Here is an 11,820-nt window from a genome sequence, read left to right as displayed (position 1 = left end):
GTGATGCGCTTCGGGAGGTTTGCGAGTGGTTTCAGACCTATTGCTCTTGGGTGTAAGGAACCTGGGCTGAAGCATGTACTCTCGTTGCGTAGGCAAGTGTTTATGTATTTGAAAAGCGCAGACCAAACGTTAAATGCTAGTTTCACTGTGAAGTTTGGGGAGAGCTTGTATGCTGTGTATGCGAGTACTGACAGCTTGCGCTGTTTTGAGTGCGGGGATATTGGACATAAGCGATTCGCTTGTCCGCATCCAAAGCGCGCAGCGGGAGGGGCATCGCGTCAGCCAAGTGAAAAAATAGTAGAGGTTAATGTGGTAATCACTGCAGAGCAACAGGCAGATACAGGGGGAGTGGAGGATGTTACTGGTGAGACAGAGGGGCTGGTGGTGGAGGGAGAAGCTGTAGGAGGAGGAGAGGGTGATAATGGGACAGAGGAGCTGGTGGTGGAGGGAGAAGCTGTAGGAGGAGTAGAGGGTGATAATGGGACAGAGGAGCTGGTGGTGGAGGGAGAAGCTGCAGGGCCAGGGAGTAACCATGCTCCCGAAACAGGTGCACAGCCAGGGCCGGTGCTAGGTTCATCAGATGGAGGGGGGGCCCCTTTCCCCGTGGTTGTAGGGGGGAGTGAAGTTGACGCAGAGGCCAGTGGTGGTGTGGAGAGAGGGGGGGGCGAAGTGGTGGAGGGGGGGGGTCAGAATGGGAAGGAGAGGGAAGTTGAGGGGAGCACACTGGTGGATGAGGAGGGGATGGATTTAGGGGGGGGTGCTAAGGAGAGGGAGAGTGGGTCTGAGGAAGAGCATTGGTATCTGGTGATGAGAGTGAGGATTTGGAAAAGGGGGAGATGTATACTGCAAGGGAGCTCACCCCGGTTTCTTAGGGAAACAAAACAAGGACATTTTTCCATTGGGACGTTTGTTTCCCAGATCAGGAAAAGTTTTTAAGGTCTGTGATACATGCTAACAAGGTCACAGGTGGGGGGATCAATGATGACACCCAGGAGGAAGTTCCGACTGATAAGTGGGCTACTAATGTCAGGAAAAGAAGATTGTCATCAAAAACAGATGTATAATGTATGGACTGTATGGTGCACATCTGCGGGTGGTTTCTTTTTCTGGTTCTTTGCTCTCCTGTTTTCTCCCTCTTTTTGTCACATGGAGGTCCTTCGGATTGATTGTGCTGGGGATGGTGTGAAAGGGGGGCTGTTTTCTGATTATTGCAAAACAGAAACATTTAAATGTTATTTTTGTACAAGAGACCCATAGTGATGTGGGTAATGAGGTTGACTGGGGACTCAGGTGGAGGGGGGGTTTTGGTGATCAGTCATGGCACTAATAATAGTGCAGGGGGTGGCTGTCCTGTTCTCTCCTGGACTTGGGGTCAATATTACATCGCAGAAGGAGTGTGAAGGGTGTGGTGGGACAGAGTGATCCAGATGCCGGTTACTCAGGGGCGACAAGACCCTGGTGAAATGCATCACCCTCCGGCGCACCCAAGAGCAGTGAGGGTGAACGGAGCTGCGGGGGCGTCTGGTGGAGCGCCTGGGGCGGGGCCTGTTCAGCGGTTCAGACGAGGAGTGTTTCTGTCTGCCTGGAGGTCGGTCCGCCTGCCTGTCATCACACACTGCCCGCTCTTGCATCACTCCTGGTCGTCAGCACGGAGCACGAACATGCGCGCTGTCCTCGCTGTCGAGGTGAGATCAGGGGCCAGTCGGCTGGTGGAGTTCCCACAGGAGATGGAAGAGGAGGAGGTTAAAGCTCTGATGGACAGCCTGCTCAGGGGTGCGCGATGAGGACGGCAGCATCAAGAGATGTGTGGTGGTCTCTCAGTTCGAACGTTTCCTCACCATACTAGAGAACCCATTCAGGGACCATGGTTTCAGTTTTGTGCGTCTGGTCGGCAGATTGACCCAGAAGGCGGGCCCAGGTCATCAGGGGATTCCAGAGCCCCGGCCGCGGCCTCGTCATCTTGCTCCTGTCACTCAAGGCTGGACCCTGCATCGGACCGTTTTCGGGTAGACCAGGAACGTGGTCGTCACCAGTTCATCGTGAGGGACTCTGTGGAGGAGAGTATGGGGGAGATCCAGAGGGAGAGGCAGGACCGGGTGGAGAGTGCTTGGGGACTGGGGAATGCAATGGGTACTGTGGGGGGGGAGGGGGCTGAACATATGATTTTGAATGTCAAGTGGTTTTATGTGCTGGAGTGTTTTTTTTTGGAGTGTGTAGTAGGGGGTGGACGGTATGGTCTAAAATTTATATCACGGTATAATTTGAAGCATAGACGGTAACGGTATATATCACGGTATCAGTGTTTCTGTTAGAATAATTTTTTTTTGCCTGATAGGCAGGCTATATAAAGAATGACATCCTCAAGGCATGTAGATTTATAATATTTTAACTTAAAACTAGGCTACTTTTGCGTATAGTCATTATATTCCAAATAAAAATAAGTCCAGAGTCGAGACTCCTGCTCCATTGCAAACAGCGGGGCTGGATTTAGCTAGAAGCATATGTAGCTGCAGAGCCGCAGAGCGAATTGAATTGAATAAGAATTGAGACAAAGGTGCCACTCATCCTCAGCTTTAAGAATTGACAATTGTGTCAACAAATTGACACGTGTCAACAAATTGACACACAAAATGCTTAGAGACGATGGGGGTCAGAACGGCGCAAGGGTGGGGGGGCGCTCTGTTTGACGGGCCTGTGACCAGACCTGAAAGAGCCACTGGCTCTGCGCTCTGCAGCTGCATGCTATTCGCAAATCCACTGCTGCACGCCGTCCTCCCCGGCTCCCGCTGCCTGCGTCGTTATCATAACACTACACACATATCGTAATGTTTACAGCAAACTGTAGTTGATCACCAGGTATGTTTTATTAATGTAGAATAATTCATATAAGAAAAACGATAGGGAAATATCTTACCTTTCTCCACTGGTTAAAAATGCCAGGAACTGAAATTGGAAACTTGCTGTGCGCCGCGGTGATATGTGTTTATTATGAAATGACAATTGCGTGTTGACACGCCCACTGCGCGAAGCCTCCTAAATAACTTTTTCCAGTTTGCACATATCTATTATCTATGACTAATTCTATCTATTTTTAGGGGCAAATGCGATTGAAATAGTCGCGCTGTGGTTACATGACGTCATTGCTATTTTAGAGCTGCTCTACCGGTTAAACGTATAGTCAAAATCCATACCGTAGAGCAAATTAATACCGTTTATACCGTATACCGTTTATACCGTCCACCCCTAGTGTGTAGGGGTGGTTGTGGGTGTGTGAGTGTGCGTGCGAGTGGGGTGTGTGTGCGGGTGAGTGTGTGTGGGTGTGTGTGTTGTTTTTATGAAGATGCAGTGAGATTTTTGTGTCTCTATTGACTGTTTTTAGTTGACATGTTTTAATAAAAGAACATCAAAAGTCAAAGTCAAGTCTCTCTCTCTCTCTCTCTCTCTCTCTCTCTCTCTCTCTCTCTCTCTCTCATCTCTCTCTCTCTCTCTCTCTCTCTCTCTCTCTCTCTCTCTCTCTCCTCTCTCTCTCTCTCTCTCTCTCTAGCAGTAAAACTCCTGTTTTTATACATAAACAGATTGTTTATAAATAGTAATACTGTGCATGATCATTACACTACAGGTTCCAATAATGGCAGCTTGAATGACCAGGTCCAAAAACCAACGCTTTAAGGAGATCTTTTATTTTTAGATCATTAACTCTTGGAATAACCTGCCTCAAAACCCTCTGCTGCATTTACAGTAGATTCACTTTAAAAAATTATCTTAAATTGTATTTAACACTGGTCAAGTATTTTGTTTTGTTTTTTGGTTTTCCGTTTCTTTGCTTGCATGTAATTTTAGCCATCTTAATTGTTAGTTTCATTATGCCTTGTGTGTTGAGACTGACTTTTAATAATTATAATAATAAATAATAATTTTGCAATAATAATTGTTTTTGTATGTTTTTGTGTGTGGACCCCAGGAAGACTAGCTGGTTGTTATGGCACCAGCTAATGGGGATCCCTAATCAAATCCTCTCCTCTCTCCTCTCTCTCCTCTCCCTCCTCTCTCCCCTCTCTCCCCTCTCTCTCCTCTCTCTCCTCTCTCTCTCTACCCCCCTCAGGTCTTTTCTCTTCAGTAAGGACGGGAACCCTAACAAGCGTAACATAAACAACGAGACGTCGCTGCACCTGCTCTGCATGGGACCCCAGATCCTGATGTCAGAGGGGGCGCTGCAGCCCTGGCTCTCGCGGCCCTACGAGGATGAGCGGCGCCGCGCAGAGTGTCTCCACATCGTCCTGTCGTGGACGGGAGCCCAGCTGGACCGGGGGGAGTACGAGAGCGCAGACGTCAACGCCACGGACAACAGGAAGAACACCTGTCTGCACTACGCTGCCGCCTCGGGCATGACGACCTGCGTGGAGGTGAGGGGGGAGGGGAGGGGAGACCTGTGTGGAGGTGAGGGGTCAGGAGGGGCAGGGAGACCGGTGTGGAGGTGAGGGGGTCTGGAGGGGCAGGTAGACCTGTGTGGAGGTGAGGGGGTCTGGATGGGCAGGGAGACCTGCGTGGAGGTGAGGGGGGGAGGGGCAGGGAGACCTGTGTGGAGGTGAGGGGGTGTGGAGGGGCATGGAGACCTGTGTGGAGGATTCAATCGCAGGACAAAGTGGAGTGAGAGAGACGAGGCGACGTTCCGATAATAATAGTCTTTACTGAGCACAGCTACAAGGCACACGTTACAGGGGAAAACAAGGTAGGAAGAACAGCATGGGAAGGTACTGACGGGGTAACCTAACAACAAACAATGACGCGACACTGGAAGATAGGAGGCGGCATGAATATATACAGAACTACTAATTATAACAGACAGGGAACAGCTGGGGGCTGACAGGCTAGGGCAGGAATAAACATTGTAACATAACAACACGGGGAAGACTAGGACTAGACAGGAACATGAATATGAATACACACAGGGAAGACTAGGACATCTGAACATACTGGGAAGAACACAGGACCGCTAGCAAATGTACAGGGAATACAATAGACAACAGATCGGACAGAATATGTACATACAGACTCATACAATGGGCGGCGGCCTGTAGCACCGCAAACAGACCACCCGGGGGCGGCAGAGGAGTGTCCCGAAAGTTCAGATCCTGACAGGGTGTAGGCACAGAGATCACTGTCCAAGTGACACAAAGGGATGGTATAGCAGGATGGCAATACTTTCAGGGTCACTCTTGCTGGTGACACCTCAACAACTGGCCAGCAGTGTAACTAGTAAGAGTAGGTTAGGGATATGTACAGATATAGATATAGTATTAATATGTACACTGATACATGTATAAAGACACTATGGTAGTAAGTCATACTGGCCAGCAGCGTAACTAACTAGTAAGAGTAGGTAAGGGATATGTACAGATATAGATATAGTATCTACAGATATGTAAAAAGGATTATATGCAGGTATGTAGAATAAATACTTTCTGGTCGATAGCCGTGCGTATGTGGAGTTGGGATGGCTTTCATGGACCCTATCACATGTACTCTGTAACAAAAAAGGCGTGTAATCTGTTGTTATTCAAATACAAATCTGCAAATTGGGGGTTAGGTAGTTTCCATTGGACCACAGTGCTCCAGCTGGCCTCCAACAAGAGGGGAGGAGAATAAGCATTTGTTCCTCTAACCAAGCGAGGGAAGTATCCCTTTTTAACCGCAGCCTAATCTGTCCCCCCCCCTCCCCAGTTCCTGGTCCAGAGAGATGGGGACCTATTCTAATCTGTGTCCCCCCCCCATGTCTATAGTTCCTGGTCCAGAGAGACGGAGACCTGTTCTAATCTGTCCCCCCCCCCCCCCCCCCCCTGCCCCCCCCCCCGTGTCTAAAGTTCCTGGTCCAGAGAGACGGAGACCTGTTCTAATCTGTCCCCCCCCCCCCCCTGCCCCCCCCGTGTCTATAGTTCCTGGTCCAGAGAGACGGAGACCTGTTCTAATCTGTCCCCCCCCTGCCCCCCCCCCCCGTGTCTATAGTTCCTGGTCCAGAGAGACGGAGACCTGTTCTAATCTGTCCCCCCCCCCTGCCCCCCCCCGTGTCTATAGTTCCTGGTCCAGAGAGACGGAGACCTGTTCTAATCTGTCCCCCCCCCCTGCCCCCCCCGTGTCTATAGTTCCTGGCCCAGAGAGACGGAGACCTGTTCTAATCTGTCCCCCCCCCTGCCCCCCCCCGTGTCTATAGTTCCTGGTCCAGAGAGACGGAGACCTGTTCTAATCTGTCCCCCCCCTGCCCCCCCCCGTGTCTATAGTTCCTGGTCCAGAGAGACGGAGACCTGTTCTAATTTGTCCCTTCCCTGCCCCCCCCCCCCCCCCCCCCCCAAGTTCCTGGTCCAGAGAGATGGAGACCTGTTCGCGGAGAACGAGAGGCGTGAGACGCCGTGCGACTGTGCGGAGAAGCAGCACCACAAGGAGCTGGCGCTCAGCCTGGAGTCCCAGATGGTGTTCTCCCCGGCGCCGCAGGCCGAGAGCGTTGAGGCGGAGTACGCTGCCCTGGACCGCCGAGAGGTACGTGATGTCCCTACCGTACCGCATCGTACCCTACCAAACCATACTGTACTGTACCATACTGTACCATACCCTACCGTACCCTACTGTACCATACCATACTGTACCATACTATACTGTACCCTACTGTACCATACCATACTGTACCATACCATACTGTACCATACTGTACCATGCCATACTGTACCATACCATACTGTACCATACTATACCGTACCCTACTGTACCATACCATACTGTACCATACCATACTGTACCATACTGTACCATACCATACTGTACCATACTGTACCATACTATACCATACCCTACTGTACCGTATCGTACCCTACCAAACCGTACTGTACCCTACTATACCATACTGTACCATACCATACTGTACCATACTGTACCATACTATACCCTACTGTACCATACCCTACCGTACCCTGCCATACTGTACCATACCCTACTGCAGGGGTTCCCAAACTTTTCAGGCCGCGACCCAAAAATAACGGGGTCAGAGAGCCGCGACCCCCACTATTATAGGAGGTACATTTTTTTTTTAATTTTTTTTTTTTTTTTAATAATAAATGGAAATGTACTGTATGGTTGAAACATGCACACGATCAAACGCACACACACTAATAAGCATTGGAGGCTTTTAACCAGGGCCGGACTGGGGAAATCATTCAGGCCAGGAAATATAGTGCAAAATATAGCCCCAGTCAGGCCACTTTTTAAGCAGGGGGTCTGGGGGTCCCCCACCAGGACATTTCTTGTTACAAAGACTTCATTTCCTGCATTCTGGTGCAGGCATTTTTTTATTTGTACCCTTTAAATGCCAGTGTTTGTGATGGCATCACAAATTATTGTTAAAAAACAGGCTAGCATATGTATGATTAGCAATAACACTGATTTTGATGGATTTTCAGTTTTTTTGTAATGTCAGATTGAAAATAATACAATCTTTTATTCAACTTCAGCCATGATCATAACACCACATATTAATTTTATAATTCTAACCCTTTAACACTTTGGTTGCCTTGGGTTAAATTTAGAGTTGTTCCGATACCGATACTGGTATCGGAAATGCCGCCGATACTGCCTAAAATGCTGGTATCGGTATCGGCGAGTACACGTAAATTCTAGCCTCCGATCCCATGATGTAATTTATCTCCTGCCGAGTCCTGCGGAGAGTGAGGATTATAAAATGAACATGTTTTAAAGTGTGATGCTGTGTCATTTTAACAGCAGATACACTTTCTTAAATTCCATTGTCCCCGACAGTGCGGTGTGACGGGGAGCTCGGACGGGAATCGGGATGTGTTTGGCTGGTGTTATGATAGCATTAGCTGGAAAGATAGCTAGTTGGAACAACATCCGCTTTTAACGTTACATCAAATCAGATGATCGCCTGTCCTTTCTCCAGGACCTAACACTGTCCGTGACCGTCTATCAACAATAATGCACCCACGGTGAATTGTATTTAAGTTAAGTAGCTACGGACTAGCGTTAGCTGACTATTACTAACGTTATCTTAATGTCAATTCGGGAAGACGAGCTAGGTCAGTTAGCTTAGCTTGATAACGTTACCGTGTCTAAAGTTGGTGCTATTCACATAATCCAGCAATAATGGCTGCAGACCTGCAAGCAAAGTACAGCAAGTGCCAAAGGATAAGAGTCTGAGGCGGAGTTTCAAAAGAGAATGTTGAATATTTATTTTGCATCAAAAATCACAACATGAACGTTCTATCTGCCACTAGCTTACAGACTGAATAGGGTATATCTGCAGAGCCACTGAGTAGCGAGTGCAACACCGTTTAATGTCCGTGTGGATCATTGGAGTAGGGTATATCTGCAGTGCTGCAGCCCATACTCATTGATTAATGATACTAATACAAATCTATACAATCACCTGTTGTTGAATAAATACTATACGTTCTAGTTTATACGTTTTTTTTTTATGCACTGGTATCGGATAAATATCGGTATCGGCCGATACCCAAAGCTTAGGTATCGGAATCGGATCGGAAAGGGAAAAATGGTATCGGAACATCTCTAGTTAAATTCATGATATACCATAGGTTGCCGGCTCTATTTGTCTATGGAGAAGTACCCCTTCTTTGCAGGGCTATAACTTTTTAAATTCTATTGCTACATTGCCATTATTAGGGCCCATTCAAAGTCCTATATGTATTGTTCATTGTGTAGCAACGTTAAACTTTTTCATTCACATATTCATAGTAAAGTATGGTCTAATGTATAAGTATGTTTTCATCTCTTTCTGCAGCTTTCTCCAGAACGTGATCTATAGCCCCAAATGCATTATATTGATGATGCAATACAGTTTTATGGCAATCAGCGCGATATAAAAAATTCCAACTAGACGTACTTCTAGAAGTTACTACACGTCATCTGATGTTGACCGGATGGGCTAGGGGGCGTTTATAATTCCGTGGGCAGCGTTATACCAATCATCTAATGTGGGTCAAATGTTGATAATAGCAGTTAGTATCGAAGACGGTAACGTTACACGCTAAAACTCACCCCAGTCTCCGCGCGCCGTTGGGCGATCATCGTAGAGTAGAAATCTTATCATTATGGGATGTAAATTTACCCGGTCCATCTCCAGCTTGTATAATGGTATATACGTCCAAATCATGTTGTTTATCGAGTTATTGGCAATCGATCACTGTGTAGCGTGACGAGCCAGAGTCCCGGGACCTATAGCGAGTGCCCGGAAGTAATACGGACGTCTAGCACAACCTCTATGGCACATCCTGTTAAGCGATTGCGCCGATCGGCCACCAGATGGCGCTCCTGAACCGCCAGAGAGCTCAGTGGGTCCTGCTGGTGGATCTCAGGCCAGCGGAGGGGACATATGAATCCGATCGCAGATTTTTGAAATATTGATATAAGGACGCTGTACAGCGTCCTCCGGCAACTTGAGCATGGCCAGCAATGACGTCTAAACACGTTTCATGGCAGCCAAAGTGTTAAATGCCAGTGTGTGTGATGGCATATATTTGCAATATATCAAATACAAAGTAGATTTTTCTGGGGGGGATTATTACAGGCTAGCATGTGTCAATGATTAGCAACAACAGTTTTTTGTAAGGGTCCCGCCTCCACCAATCACATGCGGCTCCTTTTGTGTGTGTGTGTGAGAGCAAGAGAGAGAGAGAGAGATAGTTCTCCAACTTGTGTGAGTTGCAGTGATCTCCTGGTTGTTCCCCACCTAGGTTATCTCTAACTATTGCGCTGCTGCAACTAGAAACACTGTCCTGGCCTGCTTCTAAGTTCAGTTTTATTTTTATTTTTTTAATCATCTGGCGACCCCCCCGCGGCGGCTCGCGACCCTCCTGTGGGTCGCGACCCCTACTTTGGGAACCCCTGCCCTACTGTACCGTATCGTACCCTACCAAACCGTACTGTACCCTACCCTACTGTACCATACCATACTGTACCACCATACCCTACTGTACCATACCAAACCGTACTGTACCATACCATTGATTCCATGGGTCAGTTTTGTCTTAGCCAACCAGGACGTTGGTATTCTATTCATCAATCAATCAATTATCAATCAAACAAATATCAATTCAGTTTTTCTTCCTTAGTTAATGTTAATTCCTAATGGCGAGTGCATCTCTGGTAAACACTCGTTTTTAAAGAGGTCATTCTGCATCACTGCATGTGGAAAACTAGACATTTGACTGATTTGTCCATGAAATCAATCCGTCGACAAATCCTATAATTATTACATTTTACATTTAGTCATTTAGAATTTTAGATGAACGCATTTATCCAAAGCGACCTATAAGTTGTGTACGACAGGTCAGCAGGAAGGTTCTGTACAACAAGTCAGCAGGAAGGTTCTGTACAACAGGTCAGCAGGAAGGTTCTGTACAACAAGTCAGCAGGAAGGTTCTGTACAACAAGTCATCAGGAAGGTTCTGTACAACAAGTCAGCAGGAAGGTTCTGTACAACAAGTCAGCAGGAAGGTTCTGTACAACAAGTCAGCAGGAAGGTTCTGTACAACAAGTCAGCAGGAAGGTTCTGTACAACAAGTCAGCAGGAAGGTTCTGTACAATAAGTCAGCAGGAAGGTTCTGTACAACAAGTCAGCAGGAAGGTTCTGTACAACAAGTCAGCAGGAAGGTTCTGTACAACAAGTCAGCAGGAAGGTCTGTACAACAAGTCAGCAGGAAGGTTCTGTACAACAAGTCATCAGGAAGGTTCTGTACAACAAGTCAGCAGGAAGGTTCTGTACAACAAGTCAGCAGGAAGGTTCTGTACAACAAGTCAGCAGGAAGGTTCTGTACAACAAGTCAGCAGGAAGGTTCTGTACAACAAGTCAGCAGGAAGGTTCTGTACAACAAGTCAGCAGGAAGGTTCTGTACAATAAGTCAGCAGGAAGGTTCTGTACAACAAGTCAGCAGGAAGGTTCTGTACAACAAGTCAGCAGGAAGGTTCTGTACAACAAGTCAGCAGGAAGGTCTGTACAACAAGTCAGCAGGAAGGTTCTGTACAACAAGTCAGCAGGAAGGTTCTGTACAACAAGTCAGCAGGAAGGTTCTGTACAACAAGTCAGCAGGAACGTTCTGTACAACAAGTCAGCAGGAAGGTTCTGTACAACAAGTCAGCAGGAAGGTTCTGTACAATAAGTCAGCAGGAAGGTTCTGTACAACAAGTCAGCAGGAAGGTCTGTACAACAAGTCATCAGGAAGGTTCTGTACAACAAGTCAGCAGGAAGGTTCTGTACAACAAGTCATCAGGAAGGTTCTGTACAACAAGTCAGCAGGAAGGTTCTGTACAACAAGTCATCAGGAAGGTTCTGTACAACAAGTCAGCAGGAAGGTTCTGTACAACAAGTCATCAGGAAGGTTCTGTACAACAAGTCAGCAGGAAGGTTCTGTACAACAAGTCATCAGGAAGGTTCTGTACAACAAGTCAGCAGGAAGGTTCTGTACAACAAGTCAGCAGGAAGGTTCTGTACAACAAGTCAGCAGGAAGGTTCTGTACGACAGGTCAGCAGGAATGTTCTGTACAACAGGTCAGCAGGAAGGTTCTGTACAACAAGTCAGCGGGAAGGTTCTGTACAACAAGTCAGCAGGAAGGTTCTGTACAACAAGTCAGCAGGAAGGTTCTGTACAACAAGTCAGCAGGAAGGTTCTGTACAACAAGTCAGCAGGAAGGTTCTGGACAACAAGTCAGCAGGAAGGTTCTGTACAACAAGTCAGCAGGAAGGTTCTGTACAACAAGTCAGCAGGAAGGTTCTGAACAACAAGTCAGCAGGAAGGTTCT

The 11,820-nt window shown here is 47.5% G+C and overlaps 1 protein-coding gene across 1 annotated transcript in view; it reads left to right on the top strand.

The window, feature by feature from the left end:
• Positions 1-11,820, top strand: part of LOC311223561 (ankyrin repeat and IBR domain-containing protein 1-like) — a 211,281-nt gene that overhangs the window by 33,231 nt on the left and 166,230 nt on the right. The window contains exons 3-4 of the mRNA XM_084308341.1: positions 4,103-4,403; positions 6,349-6,531. Coding sequence (XP_084164467.1) covers positions 4,103-4,403; positions 6,349-6,531 — 484 coding nt within the window. The remainder of the gene's footprint in view (positions 1-4,102; positions 4,404-6,348; positions 6,532-11,820) is intronic.

The sequence above is a fragment of the Notolepis coatsorum genome (genome assembly GCF_963971535.1).
Source record: "Notolepis coatsorum genome assembly, chromosome: 2".
NCBI lineage: Eukaryota > Metazoa > Chordata > Actinopteri > Aulopiformes > Paralepididae > Notolepis > Notolepis coatsorum.
Note: the sequence above shows the minus strand (reverse complement) of the source record. Positions and strands in the feature narration are given on the sequence as shown.